Source organism: Hibiscus syriacus, unplaced genomic scaffold, assembly GCF_006381635.1.
Source record: "Hibiscus syriacus cultivar Baekdansim isolate YM2019G1 unplaced genomic scaffold, ASM638163v2 tig00000340_pilon, whole genome shotgun sequence".
Taxonomy (NCBI): Eukaryota; Viridiplantae; Streptophyta; class Magnoliopsida; order Malvales; family Malvaceae; genus Hibiscus; species Hibiscus syriacus.
In genome coordinates, this window is record NW_024061783.1 from 3,378,054 (window position 1) to 3,399,938 (window position 21,885).

At 34.8% G+C, this 21,885-nt stretch overlaps 1 protein-coding gene across 4 annotated transcripts; it reads right to left on the reverse strand.

Moving 5' to 3' along the window:
* Positions 1-2,860: 2,860 nt before the first annotated feature.
* LOC120202944 (NAD(H) kinase 1-like) lies at positions 2,861-20,740 on the reverse strand. Of its 4 annotated transcripts, none has more exons than XM_039203314.1 (12): positions 20,484-20,740; positions 18,811-18,976; positions 18,592-18,711; positions 16,154-16,297; positions 14,370-14,569; positions 13,839-13,952; positions 13,560-13,654; positions 5,239-5,345; positions 4,372-4,445; positions 4,149-4,227; positions 3,687-3,994; positions 2,861-3,317 (listed from the first exon to the last, which is right to left on the reverse strand). In XM_039203314.1, exons 1-12 carry the CDS (start codon positions 20,508-20,510, stop codon positions 3,009-3,011), a joined length of 1,743 nt encoding a protein of 580 aa, XP_039059245.1. In that variant the 5' UTR covers positions 20,511-20,740; the 3' UTR covers positions 2,861-3,008. The 4 variants fall into 4 exon arrangements, with proteins under 4 accessions (XP_039059245.1, XP_039059237.1, XP_039059260.1 ...); XM_039203306.1 differs by having other exon boundaries at positions 14,370-14,581; XM_039203329.1 differs by lacking the exon at positions 16,154-16,297 and having other exon boundaries at positions 2,867-3,317; positions 20,484-20,739.
* Between the last annotated feature and the right edge of the window lie 1,145 nt (positions 20,741-21,885).

The following is a 21,885-nucleotide window of genomic DNA, read 5'->3' on the forward strand; positions in this document are numbered from 1 at the left end:
AAATTTTTTGACTCAATTCGATCGAACATACATCCCTAAAAAATCAATAATCAAAGCATAAAATTAATAAATTACAACAAAAGTAGGATAGATGCAAAATTTTATGTTAAAGATAAGGATTTATAAAATTGTAAGGAGATGACGATCAAATATAACTCGGTGGATTTAAAAGTTAGGCCCTTGTTTTGTTAACCCTTTTCCAGTATCTTGTGTTCCCAAATATTACATTTTAAACGTTATCGCTTTATAATAAAATGATCATTTAACCGTCAACGACCATCATCGAGTAATGACAATCCGATATATCATGTTAGGATAATTGATTTGGCATCTGTAACCCACATTAGCACACTTTGACATAAAATATACATCACAAGACGTAATGCGACGATCCAAGTGAAGACAATACTGGTACGGAGAGGAATTTTCAAGTAACAAGAAGCACCAAAAGTATCCATTTGTATTATCCGACCGACCTTAGTCACATTAAGTTCGTTCTCGTTGGCTGCACTAAAACATGGCCGACGAGAAGACCCTACACCGATTCCTGGTGGAGACCGAACAAAACATGGGGGAACATCTTCATGGACTCACGTCTACCTAAACAGTTCCTCCCTTGGCCTAAAACGTACGTCTCCACCGTATAACATCAATTCGGATGCCACGAAGCTGCCAGTGTACCGGAAACTCGCGAATCCGATCGAGGCTCAGATTTTTCGATCCGTTCTCGACTCGTTTAACCTTGGGGATAACCAGGGGGTGAGGTGGTACGTCATGGTCGATGATGACACCGTCTTTTTTCTGGAGAATTTAGTCGAGACGTTGGCGAAATATGATCATACCAAGCATTATTATATAGGGATGTGTTCGGAGTCGGCGATATCAAACTTCCTTTTCGCATACGACATGGCGTACGGTGGTTCCGGATATGCTCTGAGCTATTCGCTGGTGCAACAACTTGCCCCATTGATGAATGATTGCCTGGAAAGATACCCATTCAGCCATACCAGTAACCATTTGGCATCCTCTTGTTTATTTGACCTGGGGATTTCTCCTACTATTGAACCTGGTGTTCATCTGGTAATTACACTTCTGTTACTTGATCCAATTTTAGAGTATCTTATAAAGTAACATTATACCCTAACATTTAATAAAAATAATCGCTTTGATTTTTTTCTTTTAAATGTTTTAATTTAAATATTTATTGTAAGACAAAAATTTTCTTTTAAACATTTTAATTTGATTTTTATTCTTTTAAATTTTTTAATCCAAATATTTTATTGCAAGAAAAATTTTCTTTTAAGCATTTTAGTCCCTAATATTTTAATTTTTAGTTAAAATAACTCATGTTGAATGAAAACCGTTAATTGATTCTCGATCAATACGTATTATTGATGTGACATTTTTACATAAATTTAATGGTTGAAATATGTTATATCATCCATGTGATGACATAATATGTATCATATTACTTATGATAATGACATGACATGTATCATGTCAATTAAAGTGATAATGTAATATGTAACATTGCACTTGAGATATATTATGATATAACAATTAAATACATATAAACGTCGCATCAATAACATGTATCGAATCCTAATAAGTCTAATTTTTTACTGTGATATGATAAAGTGCAGATTGATCTTCTGGGTGACATATCGGCAACATAACCCCAATCTTCCCCAACAAGAACAGAACCAACGCGGTCAAACACCTCATGCAAGCAGCCAAAGTGGATCAATCACGGCTAGTACAGCAAACCTTATGCTACAACAAGCGCAGGAACCGGTCCATCTCCATCTCCTGGGGTTACTCGGCTCACATATACGAATCCATCATCCCTCGGAGCGTTCTGAAGAAACCCCTCGAGACATTCAAGCCCTGGAAAAAGGGTCCGCCCCCATTGTTCATGTTCAACACCAGGCCGGTCACAAAGGATCCGTGCCAAGCTCCACATGTGCTCTACATGGAACACGTCAGGAGATTGAAAGGGGATTCGTTGGTCCTCTCGACGTATAAACGACGAGCTCCACGTCGGTTAGGAACTTGTTTGTTCGCCGGAAACCATACTGCCTGCGGCATCGAAAGAATTTGAGTCTTTTTAAATGCAACTGTTCGCAAGCAGGTTCGTACCAGACACGAGTGACATAAATTCATCTTTAGAATTCATTCTTATTATTTCTCTTTGTTTTTTTCAGCCTGGAAAAATCGAATGCTGCAATGTGTTCCTTATAAATGAAATCATGCGACACACACTGGCACAATAGATATACGAAAGCAGAATGGTCGGTAAAATGGAAAATTTGCTTTACAGTCCTTAAGAAATCATATAGTTTCAACTTGACTAATGTGAAAACTACACTACAATCTTTTTAAAAATTTATTATTTCGTTTTATACCCTTTACAAAAAAAATAAAAATTCACCCCTGCAAATGATCATATGGGTTGGCAAAAATGTTACGAAGAAAATAAGAGCCAAAATGATTATTCATCCAAATGTTAAGAAACACTTTCTCTTGAAATAAAATGTTAGAAGCTTAAATGCTCAAAAAATAATTGAGGCCGAAATAATCATTGTAGTAAATGTTGAGGGTTAATTTTAGCATTATACCAATAAGTTATTATATCAGTCAAATTATGCAAAATTTCCGGGAAATGGTAAAACAGCGATTAATAATTTAATTGTCCTTAGTTGCTCATTTTTTTTTTATAAATTCACAGGAACTAACCTTTTTTGAGATGGACCAATTCGCCTAATTTAAACATTTCCAAACTATTTTGACAAATTTTGAAAGCGAAATTCCTCTTTTGATCACATTTAAAACATACAGTGATACTCTCTAGTGTTGGACTACAATTTTGGTTGTATCATCGGCAGCACCACAAAAACAATGCCTCCTCCCTACAGGGGAAACATTTCCCCTACCTACAATGACTGGCAACATATGGCATGTCTATGTTAGATTCCATCTACACATGCTTAAAAGATTGGGAGATTACCTTATGTATCCCGAGGCCCATCGAACGACTGCGCCTTTCTCAGGTTCCAGTGCAGGCCGTCCTGGATGCTGCGTAGAAAGTCATTAGTAGAATCAACTTGACATGCTGTAGGAACTGGCCAAGGTGCCATGCTGCACAAAAGAGCATCCCCAGCCGCCAACAGTTTCCGGTCCTTTCCATCGAATGATGCCCAAGCCGGACTTCTGCTATTGAATGGCACCATTATTCGGACAGTTACGTGCTCTGGAAGTATCAGGGGTCGGAAGGATAATGAATGTGGACAAATTGGTGTGAACAAAATGCCAGGGACCTGCAATGTCGGAGCATACACCGCCAATATATTTTTAAGTTATATGGGCATATGATTATTTTCAGAAACTAGGCACAAACAAATGGCGACCTACAACAAAATCCATGTTTTACATCACTGTGCATCAAGAAAATATAAACAAGCATGGAAAAGTTATTACTAGTCATTTGTAAAAGATGATAAATAAGTAAGCCGATATTGATTCCTCACAATGCAACAACCCATATAAAAGGATACTTTTACTAGTATACTCTCTTCTTTTGTTTGAATATAATTAGGCTTCCATCAAAATTCCGACATCGCATATTATATTTTGGAAAGCATGGTGTTTCCAAATTTAATGGCGGCTATGATGATATCAGAATGTACCTGTGGGTGGACCATTGATCCTCCAGCTGCCAATGAATATGCAGTGCTACCAGATGTCGTCGATAAAATTAAACCATCTCCTTGCACGCATGTGACGAAGGAATTGTCGCAATAGCATTCCAGATTCGTGAGGTATGACGAAATTCCACGGTCGATTGTAACCTCATTCAGAACAAGGAAAGGTTCTTCTGTTTCGTACTCATTTTTAGCTGCATCTCTAACAACACGGCACAGCAAGCGGTGTCTTAATGTTATACTGATGGGTCCCCTCAGGACTGAATCAAGGCATTCCTTGAAATGTTCACTATCTAGATCAAGTCAAAGAATTGCCTTTTTAGTTCCGATATATGAGTTAATAAGCATTCTTAACTAAAATCAAAGAACAATGTTCAAACAATCATGGTAGATCATCAATTCATTCATCTTTCGTTAAAGAAATATTTTGAAAAGTTTTAAGGATACGAAAAGGAGTCATAAAGCCCAAAGAACCTAATGAAAATGGAACAATTGGAGGAACAGGTCCCTTGAACATTGATGCAGCCTGCAAAATATAGTAGAAAAAACTAAATGTAAAATTCATATGTTTGAATTATTGATTGCATGAACCAAAGTGAGAATTTGATATTCCCAAAGGGTTTTTTTATGATTCACAAGATACGGGCTGAATGTAACTGAAACGACATACCCATAGAACAGTTCCATCACCACCAAGAGTTATCACCAGATCGACTTTCATGTGGAGGTGCGTAATTTCACTGTCTAAAGGGCAAACAAGAAATCATCAGAACTGAAAAATACACTGAACTTATAACAATACTAGTAATAACAATTACAACACCACTAATAACAATAAAACAGAGCCACCTGATTTAATTATTCAGAAACTAGACGAACCGAATTTAATTTAGTTCCTTAACAAACTTTACCCAAGGTTACATATATGAAAGTTCATATTACTGATATATGGCAACAGAACACGAGGAAGGAAATTATAACCATAAAAGAAAAAAAATGATCCATGTCCAAATGCTTTAAGCATGATTATAGCTTCTAATTATGACCTAAACATCGCAATAAGTCCTCGTTTCAGCTTCAACGTTTCACTTGGATGAACTTTGATTAAAGAAAACTCTTAAAAGAGCTACCAAATAAAGTGCATGAATACAACGTTTTTGATCATTTCTCTTCAACTTTATGCATTTATAATGTCTCATAAATCATTAGTTCTGGAAACCATATACATGAGTATGACACAAGAAAACTTCATTTTTTAGTCTTTCGAAAGAATCATCGTAAAACCTTTTAATATAACCAAGTCAGTAATAATTGAAAAGTTTAACTGATTTCACAAATTTATCATTTCAATTATTTCTTTTTAGTTCATAACTTTAATGGGGAAAACTATCAGTTAGTAAATTAGGCAAAAAATCCATTACTCTTTAGACAAAAATTGAAACTGAGAACAAAAACATTAAAAGCATCATAGAGAAAAACAAATACAAATCATTTGGCAGAGACAGGATAAGAGGTAAAATAATTTTTTTCTTCTCACCATCTTTCCATGTTTGTACATGATTGAAGTTGGATGACTCCGCTAGAAGTTCAGCCCTCACACGTGGTTCAACATAAACATTCAACTTTTTCTTCTCTTTCAACCATCTGGAATAAAGATGAATGAGAATGACAAAATGAAAATTGTAATAGAAGAAAAATGTGATGGTTGCTTTAAGTCATGCGGCATGCATCAGTATAAATATAATAGCCAGCTAATATACATCAAAAAAGTTATTGCAAGCCCACATAACTAAAAATAGCCAACAATTGAGGCAAAGTCGACTGCCCTAAGAATATAACAATTACAATACTCAGTTATCTGAAACTTTATCTTAAAGTAACTCATATCACATTCACCTCAACCTGACCAAATGCTTTCTTGTGTCCAAACTAGAAAAAGCTTTGGTTCCTTGAGTTTAAAAAATACTCAGCACCTTTAATATGAAAATTAAAAGAAGAAATTTATTCACAAAAACACACGCACCAAGTTAGGGACCCTCTCATTTTCTACTCTCTAGTTGTTGTATATTAAACAATGTGTCGTTTCCAATAACAATAATAGATGACTTCACACTTTTTTGTTGGATATGGAACTGAGACTTTGAAAAAAATTATTTCTCAAATAGAGTTGAAAGCAATTTCAGCAAGCATATTTGTAGGTTATGCGATAGATAAGGATAATTAATTAGTATTTTAATATAACACTAACTCTTAGAAAGTTAGATAAAGATAACTACTAAGTAGTTTAGCTTAAATCAACTCTTAGAAAGTTAGATAAGGATAACTATTAAGTAGTTTAGTTTAAATTAAATACTTGTTCTCACCTACTATATATACATATTAAACTTGTAATCTATTGTTACTTGAATCTACGACAGTGAAGTTTTTCACTTTTTCTTACCTTTGTCATTTAATTTATTTCATCACCCAATTCCTTTTTACTCCACTTTACATTAGCCCTATTTTCAACATGGTATCAGTTAGGTGATCGATCCTTCACCTAAATCTAGCCTATTTTTTTCTTTTTACCCTAAATATAGTAGTCAATCATGAATTCCGCCACTTCTTCATCGGAGGTCACTTCGGAATTCCTCGTTAATTCGCCCCATTCAAACCTTTCTGATGTTTCTTCAACCTCTATCACCTGTCACCGATTGAATGGTGAGAATTATATCGCTTGGCCCCAATCTGTTCGCCTTTATATAACCGGTCGGCGCAAACAACAATATCTTTTGGAGACCACACCAATTCCCGCTGTGACGGATCCTGAATATTCAACCTGGCTAAGTGAGAATACCATGATTATGTCATGACTCATCAATTCCATGATTCCTGCTGTGGGGGAAAACTTTCTGCTGTATGAAACAGCGGCTGAAATTTGGAGTGCTGCAAAGGCGATGTATTCGAATCTGGAAAATTATGCTGCTTTATTTGGGATCGAGTGTCAACTTGCCAATCTCAAACAAGACAACATGACCGTGACTCAGTATTTTACTCGAATGTCGCGCCTATGGCAACAACTTGATTTGTTTGAATCCCATGAATGGAGGTGTGTAGAAGATGCCGCTCTATTCAAGAAGATTGTTGAACAGCGCCGGATATTCCAGTTTTTGTCCGGTTTGCATCGAGATCTTGATGAAGTCCGAGGACGAGTATTAGGACTAAAACCTCTTCCTTCAATCCGGGAAATATTTTCTGCAATACGACGCGAAGAAAGTCGACGTACCGTTATGCTTCTTGTTTTGCAGCCCGCTGAAGGGTCTGCATTGCTCACTCACTCTCAAACTACTACTCGGCCAAAGAAAGGGAGACCTTGGTGTGACTACTGTAAGAAGGTTGGCCATATGTGAGATTCCTGTTGGAAATTACATGGCAAGCCTGATGGGAAGTTTTCAAAACAGCATCAACAACGTGATACTCAAGGAAACTGTGTTGTGAATACTGAATTACAAGGAAGTTCCTTTACTAAAAAACAAATGGAAGAGTTGCAACAGTTTTTAGTCAGAAGCACACTCATCCCCAATCAGTACCTGCAGGTAGAATTCCTTCTGCTACTTTGGCTAATACATCCACCACTCCTACTTGGATTGTGGATTCTGGTGCAAGTGATCATATGACAGGTGATCTTCGACTCTTTCACACTTTTCATGCCGACTCGTCTATCTCTCATATTCAAACAACTTATGGTTTTCTATCTGGTGTTCACGGTCATGGATCTATTCGAATAAATCAGGATATTTTGTTAACTCATGTTCTTTATGTTCCCAATCTCACTTGCAATCTTATCTCCATTAGCAAGTTGTCTGCCGATTTATGTTGTACCACGAAATTTAACTCTGATTTTTGTGAATTTCAGGATTCCAGCTCAGGGAAAGTGATTGGCAGTGCTAGGCTTTGTGGGGGTCTTTACCTACTTCCAGCAATTTTATTTTCCCACCCATCTACTTCCTTCAATGTTATACAACAATTTCCTTTACTTGAACCTTCAACCGATGTTATGTTATTGCATTTTCGTTTAGGATATCCCAGTTTCTTTTATCTTGCAAAATTGTTTCTACATTTGTTTGTCAATAAAAGTCCGAAATCTTTTTCTTGTGATATTTGTCCACTTGCTAAACAAACTAAGAGTGTTTATCTAACTTCTCCATATAAACCGTCCAAACCATTTACCATGATCCATAGTGATATTTGGGGACCATCTCGGGTTGCATCTTTACATTGGTTTCGGTGGTTTATTTCATTTATTGATGATCACACTCGTACTACATGAACTTTTCTCATGAAAACCAAATCTGAAGCTTGTGAAATATTTAAACGGTTCCATAAGATGGTTGAAACCCAGTTTCAGTATTCAATCCAAATGTTTCATTCTGACAATGGTAGTGAGTATTTTGCCAATGTTTTGGGTTCTTTCTTTCAGGAAACCGGGATTGTTCATCTTACTTCGTGTGTCAATTCTCTTCAACAAAATGGGATTGTTGAGCGGAAAAACAGACATCTTCTTGAGGTTACTCGGTATCTACTTTTTTCCACAAATGTTCCTAACTATTTTTGGGGAAGTCCTTTTAACTGCCACTTATTTGATTAACCGTCTCCCTAGTAAACCGTTACAATTTAAGTGTCCGAGAGATGTTTTTCTTCAGTTTTTTCCCAATTTTAAACCGATGACTTCATTGTTACCCCTTAGAGTTTTTGGTTGTACTGTGTTCTTTCACAACAATGTTCCTTTCAGGTCCAAATTAGATCCTTGATCATTTCGGTGTGTGTTTCTGGGTTATTCATCGACTCAAAAGGGCTTTCGGTGTTATTATCCTCGTACAAAGAAATTCTTTATTACTATGGACGTTACTTTCCTTGAAAAAATACATTTTTTCCTTAAAACTGCTATTCAGGGGAGTCATATAATGAATATCAGTTTGTTGACTCACAACAATTGTCACTTGATTTGCAACCAGCTCTTTTTGATCAACCAACACCGTCAAACCAGTTAAACCAATCAAATAAGCCTACAAAATCGCTACAGCCAGACCAAACAACACTATCGAACCCAGAAAACGTATCCTTGCCAAACCAGTCCACCGAAACACATTTACCTCGGCATGATCAGCATATCACTTCGCCTCAAATACCTCAATCCGAGTTGCAGATTTACAAGAGACGACAAAAACCAATTTCTAAATCAATCCCTGAACCTAATTCCGAGTCTCCCACACAGCATGGACACTGTCATGAACCGAAACCGAATGAGAATCCTTTGGAGAATGAATCCACTGAATTAAATGCTTTAATTGATGATAATGACTTGTCGATTGCTCAAAGGAAAGGAGTAAGAAAATGCAGAAATTATCCAATTGAGAGATTTGTTGCATACGGAAAGCTAATGTCTTGTTTTAAGAACTTTTCAGCAAGTGTAGATAGCATTACTATTCCAGATACGGTGGAAGAAGCATTGAAAGATCCCAAGTGGAAAAAGGCAGTAGAAGAGGAATTAAAAGCACTGGAAAATAACAATACTTGGATTATAGTTGATCTTCCGAAAGATAAAAAACCAGTCGGCTACAAATGGGTATTCACGGTAAAATATAAAGCTGATGGTAGCATTGAAAGATATAAGGCGAGTTTAGTGGCAAAAGGATTCACTCAATCTTTTGGAGTTGATTATCATGAAACGTTTGCTCTGGTAGCAAAACTAAACACTGTGAGAGTGTTACTGTCATTAGCAGTTAATGAGAATTGGGTGCTTCATCAGTTAGATATCAAAAACGCATTTCTAAACGGAAACTTGGAGGAGGAAGAATATATGCGAATTCCACCGGGTGTGAAGAGCAATACAGGAAAAGCATGTAGATTACCAAAGTCCTTGTATGGACTTAAGCAATCTCCAAGAGCCTGGTTTGACAGATTTATTATTCAGGATGGTTACAAGCAATGTCAGTCGGATCACACTTTATTTGCCAAAACAGCTTCAAACAACAAAAAGGCAATTTTGATTGTCTATGTGGATGATATCATTCTAGCAGGTGATGATTGTATGGAGATAGAAAGATTAAAAAAGCTACTGGCGAAGGAGTTCGAAACCAAAGACTTGGGAACTTTACGATATTTTTTAGGCATGGAGGTTGCAAGGTCAAAAAAAGGAATAGTGATCAATCAAAGGAAATATATCCTTGATCTACTATCAGAAACTGGAATGAAGGAATGTAAGCCGAAAGAAACACCCATGGAAGCAAATCTTAAGCTAAGGAGAGAAGAATTGGGAAGTCCTGTGAACAAAGAACAGTACCAAAGGCTAGTAGGTAAACTAATTTATTTATCACTTACTATACCTGATATTGTGTTCCCTGTCAGTATAGTGAGTCAATATATGAATGATCCAAGAGAAGAACATTTAGAGGTAGTGAATAGAATTCTAAGATACTTGAAAATGACACCAGGACATGGGTTAATTTTTAGAAAAAGTGATGATAGAACAGTAAGAATTTTTTCGGATTCAAGCTGGGCAGGTGAATTAACGGATAGAAGATCTACAACTGGTTATTGTTCATTTGTTTGGGGAAATCTGGTTACTTGGAGAAGTAAAAAACAGACGGTGATGTCTCGAAGTAGTGCAGAAGCAGAATTTAGAGCAATGGCACTTGGAATTTGCGAAGGAATTTGGCTTCAAAGAATGTTAACTGAGTTGGGGTTATGTGCCAACAAATGGTTTGAACTTCAAAGTGACAGTAAATCTGCAATAAGTATTGCAAAGAATCCAGTTCATCATGAACGAACGAAGCATGTGGAGATTAACAGACATTTCATCTCTGAAAAGGTGAATGGTGGAACGGTGAAACTCAATTATGTTTCAACGAAGAATCAGTTAGCAGATATTCTCACCAAAGCACTTCCAAGAATTACCTTTGATGAGATTATATCCAAGTTGGGTCTTTTCAACATTTACTCCCCAACTTGAGGGGGAGTGTAGGTTATGCGATAGATAAGGATAATTAATTAGTATTTTAATATAACACTAACTCTTAGAAAGTTAGAAAAGATAACTACTAAGTAGTTTAGTTTAAATTAACTCTTAGAAAGTTCGATAAGGATAACTATTAAGTAGTTTAGTTTAAATTAAATACTTGTTCTCACCTACTATATATACATATTAAACTTGTAATCTATTGTTACTTGAATATATGACAGTGAAGTTTTTCACTTTTTCTTACCTTTGTCATTTAATTTATTTCATCACCCAATTTCTTTTTACTCCACTTTACATTAGCCCTATTTTCAACAATATTATAACCTGAAACAAACATTTCAAGAAACTAAGGTTCAACTTGTTATGAAGGATGGAAATGGCTGAGGATGGAAAATTTCTTAATCTAATAGTTAAGCTACAAATTTTCCATCCTTACTCCTTTTCATCCTTTATACCAAGCAAAGCCTAAATCCTTTTAAGCTTTTAAGGATTTTATAATGATTTTTTCCCCTTTCAAAAAGATTTTAAATAGATTTAAAAGCACACACACATATAACCAGTGTTGCCAACACGTGCCTAGGCATGTCTACGGCTTGCATGGCAGTGGACAAGGAAAGTGCCTTTTTTGCAATGTAATAGGTATAAAATTAGCCTGCCTAATTAAGGTGCACATTAATTGTTTTTATTTTTAATTTCTTTCATTAGATGTTCTTTTATGGTAGCAAAGGGCATAAAACCAAACCCTCAACTTCTCGACATTCGAGTATTTAACAACATATACGAGGCAATAAGGAAATCATGCATATCAGACAACAAACAATTTGCATGTTTCGTGGATAAATCGGACCACTCTATAGAGTTTATTATCATAATTATACATCTTAATTACTTTTATTTTTAACTTATTTCATCGAATGTTCCTTTATGGTAACAAAGGGCATAGCAAAAAACTCTCTACTTCTCAACATTAAAGTATTTAACAGCATATATGGGGCAATAAGGAAATCACGCATCTCAGCCAACCAAAAAGTTGGCTTGTTTTGTGGATAAAGTATACCACTCTTTAGAGTTCATTACCATTATTATACATCTTAAGCTCATTTTCTATTTATACACACACACATACATATTGCGCCTTAACTCCCTAGGGTGAGGACTTTGTTAACCATAAGTAAACCTAGGGCAATATAACAATTCTAACGCCTAGAGTGTGCTTCTCTCTTGAGAACACTGCATATACCCAAAAATATCTCCTAGTTCGCAAGGTATTATAGCATAACATAAATAGAAAAGGTACTATTATTTATCCCATAAAAAACCAACTAGTAATAGATGGAAGGGACAAACTTGAATATAAGACAACAAAAAGCACAATACTTAATAGATGTGGCGGGGATAAAACAACTTCAAACTCCCCCTCATTAGCTAACAAGGCCTACACGTGGACAACCTCTACAGGGGTCATCAACCTCACCTGGGGTCAGGCAGGAGGAACATGTAGAATCTGGTCTTAACCTAACACCAATTATTAATAGATGGAACCACCCAACTTAAATATAAGACCACAGAAAACACAAAATTCAATAAATGGAGGACAACATTACTTAACAGATACTAGAAATAAACCATAGGTTATTTCGGCTAAGGATATTGTTTTGAGATTGATTCCTAGGAGTTGCAATGTGGAAGCTGACAAGTTAGCTAAGGAGGGGATTGGTTGATTGCTTCAAGCATTTTGTGGGAATGTTTTGTGTTGGTTTTCTGGCCGAGGTTAGGGTGTAAGTCTTTAGTAGTGGTGCTAGATCGGATACAGGCCAGACACAGTAGAGGTCGTTGTCGAATTGTACAGGGCTGTTTGGCCTGTTTGGGTAGTTTTTTTTTTTTTTTGATAGGAAAGGTAGGCCTCTTTAAAAAACCCCTTCATGATTAAAGGATCACACGGTGCTCCTTAATCAGCGGAAGGAGGAAAAGAGTGCCTCAATAATTCATTGATAACCACAAGTTACAAAGACTTAAAACAACCATACAATCTATCATACAAATAAGCAACCCAAAACCTAATAGAAACCCAACTAAACAAAACAGAGATCTATCCAATACCAGCCTTAGCTAAACTATCAGCCTCAACATTGGCTGACCTAGCAACCCATCTAATACTACTATTCAGTCCACTAACCTTGCCAACAATAGCTGTCACAATGTCTAAGTAAACATAGGGACAACGGTCGATGTTCTTGACCCAATCCACTGCTAATTTACTGTCTGATTCAACAATTAACCTTTCCTTAAACCACTGCTGAAACGAGTCAAAGAAAGATGACCCTTTCATAATTGCCTTGAGTTCTAACAAAACAGGAGGACCTGGACCAGCAGCCTCTTGAAAAGAGCCCACCACCGAACCATCATGAACTCTAAGAATGCCTTTGGGTAGTTTTTTGTTGTTGGTTATTTTGGGAAAGTCTTTTGGCTGTATTTTATGTAATTTATTATGGTTAATAAAATTTTTAAGGCACTCTTTTCCCTCTTCCGCTGATTGATGAGCTTCTCTACAAGCTCATACAATCAAGAAGGGGGTTTTTAATGAGGCCTTCAATTCCTATCAAAAAGAAATAAACCATATGACATGGATGTGTCTTTCCAGTAAAGGCACAGAGAAGTGACATGACATAGTGCTTCGGTAGCCACTTATATCACAACCAAAAAGCAGGATGTGAAAATATTTTGGACAATAAATGGTAAGGCAAGTGGAAACATGCATTATTTCGAATATGTTGAAAATTTTTGCAGAAAATGGTTAAGGTGTAATAACTAAAAGCAAGTTTCATGAAAGCTTGCATTGAGAATTTCAACATTCGCACCTGACCATTTGTATACAAAGAATTTGAACAGAAACCGAATTTGGTTTTGTCAAAATAAGCACAGTCTGTGGGTCAGATTCCCACTTCAGAGAAATCTGGAAAGAAACAAGGAGTTACTAGATGACGGATAGAATGCTTAATAACGAACAATATTGAAATCATATTAGTCTAATGAAAAATATACATGGGGGAAGAAGCTTATTCAGTAAATATTGAGACTAAATTACCTACAAAATCACAGTAAACAAAAGCTTCCTAACAGGATAGAGGAAGCAATACCTGTTTACTACTGCGTTCTTCTGTCGTAATATTCCCTTTTTCAAAAGAGACAATGTCATGTTTGTGCTGATCACCATTCTCACCATTGCACCACCATGAAAGTTTAAACGACGCCTGTCGTACAATGCATAGTTTTTAATTATGTGATCTGAGGATTAATAGTAGTAAGAGTTTCACCATAAGTAAACTGGATAATGTTTCAAAAGAGACAAATGCTATGTTTCCTTGTCAGATTCAGTATCATGTATTTCCTTACCTATAGGAATAGCTAGGTGCCTCAAATTAGTTTAAGAAAATGCATATTTGTCATGGAAGAAACGTGGGAAAACCGACTCCCGAAAATATTAAAAAGCATGAAAGAAAATATTCCCAAAATTTTTGTGCAAACAAAACAAATAACATGAAAATCATCAATAAAAGGTACAGTTTTAAGCAAAAAGTCAAAATAGACAGATGCTATGTAACAATAAAAAAAGCATAATAAACGATCAGGTATTGACTTGAAGTAGGAGTTTAATATAGAACCAGTACCTTATTCATCAACTTATTAAGATTTGCATTGGAATTTGAATCTGATTCTCTGTCACGAAGAACCTCATGGGACCAAATCCCATTCTTCATGCAGCTTTTCTCAGAATGCTCATTTGGTTTATTTTGCGGCATCGATTGGCTGTCAGATATCTTTACCCTCCCACAATCAATATCACCATTTTTCTCCTCAGACAACCGATCTTCCATTCGAGCTAGCAAATTTTAAAGAAGGAAAAGTATTCATGTGAGACGTTAAACTGAGTTTGAGAGGTCAATACAAACAGAAGCACAACAGTAATAGAGAACCATAATCATTGCCATGAAGAACAGAACTTAGAACTTAGAGCTCTTCAGAAAAAGTAAAAGCCTACCAAATTTGAAAAATATGCGGAATACAATTATTTCAAAAGCATAAAATGAGAATGATATCAATAGGCCTTCTACAATTGTAAGAACTTCAAGTCATGGCTTCTACGGCAATACTTATACAATTTTGCTTAAGGCTATAAAGCAGACAAAAATCTAGAGAGGAAACCTAAGCCTCCAGCCATCTTTTCTTGAATGCTGAAAGAGTAGAGTACCGAAATGAGGACAACATCTAAGGTCTGCTAACCATGTATTGATCTCTCAAATCAATCAGCTGGAAAGCTTTAAGCTGTTTACGAAGTTTCTCTCAGATGCCCTTCCACATTTTCTATGGCATAAGGAGATCAATCTCAACTCCAAGCAAATAGGCTTTCCACAGTTTTTAGAACTTCCCAGATTTAAGTCAGCGCCACCATAGCCATATGTCGAAAACTCATAAATATTGCTATAAAGCAATCATTGATATGGAGTGGAAACCTAAACCTCACCCTCTTTGTCTTGAATGTTGCCACAGAAGAATACTATGGCACAAGAGTGCTTGAACAAACAATTACACAGGCAGATCATGAAAATAGTTGCGAAGGCACTGGGGAATTTTGAATGCAGGATATATCAAACAATAAAAATTGAAGATGTAATCATTGAAAAAGAACTACTTAGAGAAGAGAAACTTACACAAGCTCTGTATTTTTAAGACTAAACATGAATTTCTACTGATAAATAAAGTAACTTATAAGACATGAGAAACAGAAGAGTCTGTTTTGATGAAATGAGAAAACTTCTGAAGCTCTCAAACCTAGCCAAGTGTGTTAAAAGTAACTAGAGCATCCAATTCATACCACCATGTTGAGAATTTCCAACAAACTCCCAGATTGACAAATTTGCGAAGATCAATACAGATGATGACAGTTTCTATACAAGTGAATAAGACCACATAACATATACAACCGAAACTCCATAGAGGTATTGCCATCCGAATTTAAGCATTATCACTGACAAGCTTAAGTGCATAGTTTACACCTAATTTGCTTCATTTGTCAAATAACTCTGGATTCCATCACCCTCTGCAAAGAGATAAATAGGTGCAACACCCATCCTTTCATTTGACTTCCTTTTCAATGAGAACATTTCTTAAACACCCAAACCATCTTCTTTCCCTATAACCATTTATGCACCTCTACTAGAGCTATTTGTACCAAAAACTTGCATAAGAATCAAATAAAATCTTTAGACATACAAATACCACAACTCTTGCAGCTGAATTAACTTTAACAAGGTTTGTTGCTTTGAAAGCTTTTTCAGGATGCTGTGAAGTTTTTGTGATAACTAATCCATCCAGTGAAATACATCAAATTCTTTTAGATAGGCTGTGATTTTAAACAAGATGACTGATAGTACTTTGAAAGTTAAGCAAATACCTTCTGATATTCTCTTATTTTGTTCTTTCCCAATCTCCCAGAAGAAAAGACATGGAAGCATAATTCTTAACATGTCCATTGCATTATCTAGAGAAGACCGAATCCACCGACGTTGTAGCATTTCAAAGTTATTGTTGCCTGATACTGGAATAGCCAGAATAAAAAGAAGAACAAAAAGAAAGGAAAACGAAGGTCCAAATATTCAGAGATGAAAATACTTCTTACAATAATTTTCAAAATTAAGGCCATAAGAAACCCCATTTTGTTCAGGAAACTCAATGAAGAAATCCAAATAAAGTTCTAAAATATATCAAATCAATCCAGAATATCTTTTGGACCACATGCTCCACAAATTTGAACTAGGAAACTCTAGAGTCAAAAGCAGAGAAATCAATGGGGAATCTTAAGCATGTTCTGATCAGTATTTTAGGTGTAAAGGATGAAAACAGAGATTAACAAAATATTTCATAGAACAAGTCTCTTTGGCTGGAGTGGCAGCAAAAGTTACTGTTGAATTGAACATATAACACAATTCATCTATAAGAGCATATGAAATTTGCCCCCCGCTCCACATGGTAATTCTTTTAGAATTCTAAAGCTGAAATTTCATCTTTTAATCTCCAGAAACACGTTTTAAACATTTAAAATACCTAAAAGTTGCTTTTCAAACCCTTGTTTTGCCTAGCTTAGCATCATAGAGTGGAGAGGTTATTTAAGAAATTTGGACCAAACAGGCAGTCCAAATTAAATGTTCAGAAAATATTCAGAATGACACGGGTATAACCAGAGTAGACTGTGGAGTATCTAATTGATCAAAAGCAAACAAGCTTTCAACATAGCTAGTTTCCTGCCAGTGCTTCAAATTCTTGGGAGGTAATGGTACTATAATGTCAAATGTAATAATGCTACTATAAAAATCCCTTCAAACCATTAAGAAAAACATATCAACCCCAGTGAGACTGCACATAAGAAATCAGCCCAGAGCACCTCCTCTACTGCTGACCATAATTTCAAAATTTCGCTCCCAGAAAATTAGTTTGCAATTATAAGTTTCTCTAATACTACTCGTACAAGATTAGCATCCACAGGGCTAACACGCAACTTGCCCCTGAAAACTAAAAATAGAAAACAGATAATACTTTAGCAAAAGCATAAATGGCCTATCATGCTTTGCTTGAAGCCTTTGAGGAGTATTACATTGTCTAAACGGAGTATAGCATTCTGCGACTAAAAACTTTATTCTTTAGCCAACATAATATAAATTGAAGGCCATCTTAGCAGGTGTTGAATAGGCTAATTCTTTGAATTTTCATTCAAGGAAGCCTCCTCCTGAAAGCAATGTCAGAGGATATCCACCGCGCAACAAACAAGTTATTGGTAATATCAACTTGCTTGCCAAAACTAATTATCAAGCATCTAATTGCATAGAATCTAAATTGCAGAACACCTACTGAAACCTATCACTTATCCAGTATCGTAGCAGAATCCTCAAGGCACAAAATAGGTAAGGGGCATTAATGGGATTTGTTGTTAAAATATCTCGAAGCTATAAGATTTGAGAAATCAAAACATGAATACGCTTAGTTTGAAATGGGAAAAATAATATTCAAAATAGAAGTAGAGAAAACTTTTCTGCTGCATATATATAAGTTCTTTAAAAAAAATCAGCTTCTATTAAATAACAGACAGTCCTGCCACCAAAGTTAACAGCCATCAACTTACAACTGAAGATAGAACTAAAATGGTTGAAGAAGATATGCTCAATACTTAAGTAAAGCACACCATATGCTTTCAGCTTTAAACTAGAATTTACCCACTATGTCTTGAGTTGACTTGAAAGATGCTTTACATTTAAATATTCAACATTAAAATTCTAACAATATATTCATAGCTTTTACGGCATAAAAATCATAAAGAATGGTGAAAATTTTCAATAAGAAATAAAAAGAGATAAATGTTTAATTGCTGATGAAATTCTCTGCTACGAATAATTACAAATGACTAGATAAGAAAATGAAGAGAAGAGTAATCTTCACATGACTAGCAACTTTCCAGGTGTTCTTTTATTCCTTCTTAATGGCTACAAGACTTACGAAACTAAATACCAAATATTGTAGAATCAAGAAACAAACTGTCTATTAGAAGGAAGAAATATGAAATGTAAAGATTCAAACCAGGCATATGAAATTGAATATGAACCATTTAGTTAAGCATTTGACAAGGTCAGCAAGATCTTTTAACCAGGCTAGATTAGGTTATAGGTTTAAAGCATATAGCAAGCAAAAGAACCCTAATCCGTAGCTTTTTGTCAAGTCAATTTGAAGCCTTCGTTACCAATGATTATCTATGAAATACCTAACATATGGAAACTTATGACAGCCAAAAAAAGGAAAAGAAAACATCTGAAAAAACAGCCATGCAGTTTAATCTTAAAAAACCTTTACGCTCCATCTGTATATTCCTGGCTCTCTCCAGTTCATATCTACGTTTCCATTCAGCAGCCTCAGCTTGTGCAGAAGCCTTTCCTTCAGCAGCTCGTCTTAATACCTTTGCAACAGCTAGTAATATGTTCAAAATAGTAAGCATAAAAAATGAAATAAACACGGGATACTTCAACTGAAAAAACATAAATGCTTTTAAGAATGGAATAAACATACTTCTCAAAGCTTCTGAGAACTCCATAAGATGTTCATCCATTCCTGAAACAGGAGTTTGTTGAAGAAGTTCTTCCACTGCCTTCTCAGAGTGGAAAACAGAAACTGAATCAGCAGAACCATTCTCTGGCTTTGAGCATGAAACACTTGCCTCATGCCCAAAGGAAGCCTGTTCAAATTTGATATACACGACATTGATCACAACCAAAAACACAAAATATTCCTATTTAAGATGTAAAAACCATTGATGTGTGCAATTAATAACAGTAATCACAACTGTACCTTATGTGATGGCAGTACATGTTAATTAACGCAAACAACCTTTTGACTAAACATGTTAACACGCACAAAGAGTATTCATAAATGGCATAATTGCACCAAATTCTATAAAGCCGTGGCTTATTGTTATTTTTGTCTCTTGATCAAAAAAGCACATAGAACAACAATGATATCTATACTTTAAAAAGATAAAAAAGGAAAAAAGTTTAATACATGGATTTTATTTTATTTAAAAGAAAAATAATTATGTTACCTCTACGTTGAAGCATGTTGTTTGATTATATACTACAGTTTAGCCTATATTTATTTTTCAATTGAAAACTAGTTTCTTATTTTACTATCTGCTTGTACTTTATAACAAATTGTAGAGATGCAAAAGGCAGGTAGTTCAAAAGCAACTATCAAGAAAAATCTAGATTAACTATTGCATTCTGAAGATTGAAAATCATTAGTTGTTTCATCTGATCTCATCTTTCACTTCTTTTTCGTAATTCTTCACCTTCCAATGCATCATAAACTTAGCAGTGTCGACAGGTTCTTGAATTAAACAATGCAAAACAGACCGCCTCATAAATGCCAAAAGAAATTATTTAAGGGGAAAAAATACTGCCGTTAACGTATTTAACTAAAGGAAGTGTGATGGACGTAAATAGCTAAGTAATTCCTCCACGTGCCTTCTTATATGAAAATTAAAATAGTTCCAACAGAAATCTTTGGACGATTCTTCCATAAATACTGTAATCCCCAATAGGATTACAGTTCTAAAAGTAGTTGTCTACTATGCGGAAAAAATTCCAACAAGTGAAGTAAACGAATCGGACAAAGCGCCCGTTAGAGAGAACTATACATCCTATTATCAGATTAACAGGCGAAAAATATTTGAAGCCAACAAAAGCCAAAAAGTGTTTTGAATAAAACAGTTAAAGAGGCAATGTTATAGCAGAAACTGTACAATGCAGCAAAGTGAATGAAAACACAAAACTTTCTTATCCAAAAACTACAATTTCCATCAAGATAATCGAATTTCATAGTTACAGAATCCAACATGAAATTCTCATACACTATTAGTAGTTCAGATATTCCATAAACCCTATGATATGCGTTTTACATACCCAACACAAAATTTCAAAAAATTCCTGGTTTGTCAGTTTCATAACTACAACCAAAAATTAGCTCTACCCAAATAAAAAAAATGATAGAATTCAAAAAATAAAACACATATACATAGATCAGTACTTAGAAACAATTCAAACAAACCCAAACAACAAGGGAAAAAATAACCCAACAATCCAAGTAACCAAATGTGCATAACTAAGCAAAAAAGGACACGTAAACAAAGCAAGTAAGATCCGTATATTATAAAAAAATACTAAAGAGAGGGAGAGAAGAATGATTACAGTGGAATCAAGCTTGCTGGGAGACATGGGTTATGGGTAGATGGAAGGGAGAAAAGTGAATATGAAATTCTTGTTTCTATGAAACTGTAAGAACTGCTGCAGCTAATGGAATCACATGAACATGTGGCATACTAATATTTGCAGTTGCATACCTGATTTTGATTTGGTGAATTCTGTGAAAATGGTAGTAATTGTGTACACATAATTAATTTAATTCATTCATTCATTAATATAAACCCACAAGAAAGGTCATTCTTTGTTTTCCCTTTCTAATCCTTCCTCTTTCCCTTCCCCTTTCCATTTTCACCTTCCATTTCCAACCCACCTACCCCTCTTAAAAATTGTTCGGTAGTCGGCGTCACAGAGGATATGAGATCAATCTGCTACGTGTTGCGCTACGGTGCTTTCTCGTATGCCTCCACTGATGTCCACGTGGCGCTAGGATCATGCATTCGCGTTCATTCAAAGTCTAAATATGATGACGACCGTAACGGTGAAGTTTGATATTATATTTTTATTTTTAATATAAATTATAAAAAAACATTACTATTCGATTATATAGATTTTTTAATCTTAATATTTTATTTTAAAAATAAGATGATCTTTAATTATATAAAAATTATTAGTTAATTCACTATATACATAAATAATGATATGATATATGTTATGTGTACATAAATGATGGTGTGATATATGTTATTCGTGCATAAGTGATGATGTATTATATATCACATGTGTATAAGTGATATTGCAAAATATATCATGTTATAACTTAGGTATAAGTTTTGTCAAAGTAACAACAAACATTGATCATTAATCAATTAATAATTTTCATACAATCAATAGATATTTTATCTTAAAATAAATCGATGGTTAAAGTACTCGAGAAAAGAATGATGATTAAAATAATTTATTATTAGTCTAGGATGTTTATAAGTTGTAGTATTTATTCTAAAGACTTTCAACAATTTAATAATGGACGCTCGAATATCCTGTAATTTTTTGTGTTCGAATATAAGAGCTTTAGGAATAACAACAATTTATTTAACTACTGAAGTAACTTTATTCGTGCTGAAAATTATTTGTTGTATGTACAAAATTAAAATATATTAAATCATTTTAATATATTTAGAAAAACAAATCAAAGATTATAAGGGGGGTTAAATCAAAATAAAATCTTAATGACAATTACATTTGTATTATATTTATATTTTGTTTATGTTCATTGTAGGAATCAATTGTGTGACACATAAAATGACTGCTGACCTTTTTTGGTTAGATGTGAACTTAATTAATTACTTAATGCTAAAATAATAATATTTTTTCACAAAGGGGTGGGATTGATACTTCTATTTCTTTATATATTATTCCAATATCTGAATTCTAATTTAATTTTTCAAGT

Coding starts and splice junctions, on each gene's coding strand:
- LOC120202944 (XM_039203306.1), bottom strand. CDS start 20,510: ATGTCTCCCAGCAAGCTTGATTCCACT. Junction 14,582..16,153: donor AAATAAGAGAATATCAGAAG/GTATTTGCTTAA, acceptor AAAATTTGCTAG/CTCGAATGGAAGATCGGTTG. Junction 4,228..4,371: donor GTGATGGAACTGTTCTATGG/GTATGTCGTTTC, acceptor TATATTTTGCAG/GCTGCATCAATGTTCAAGGG.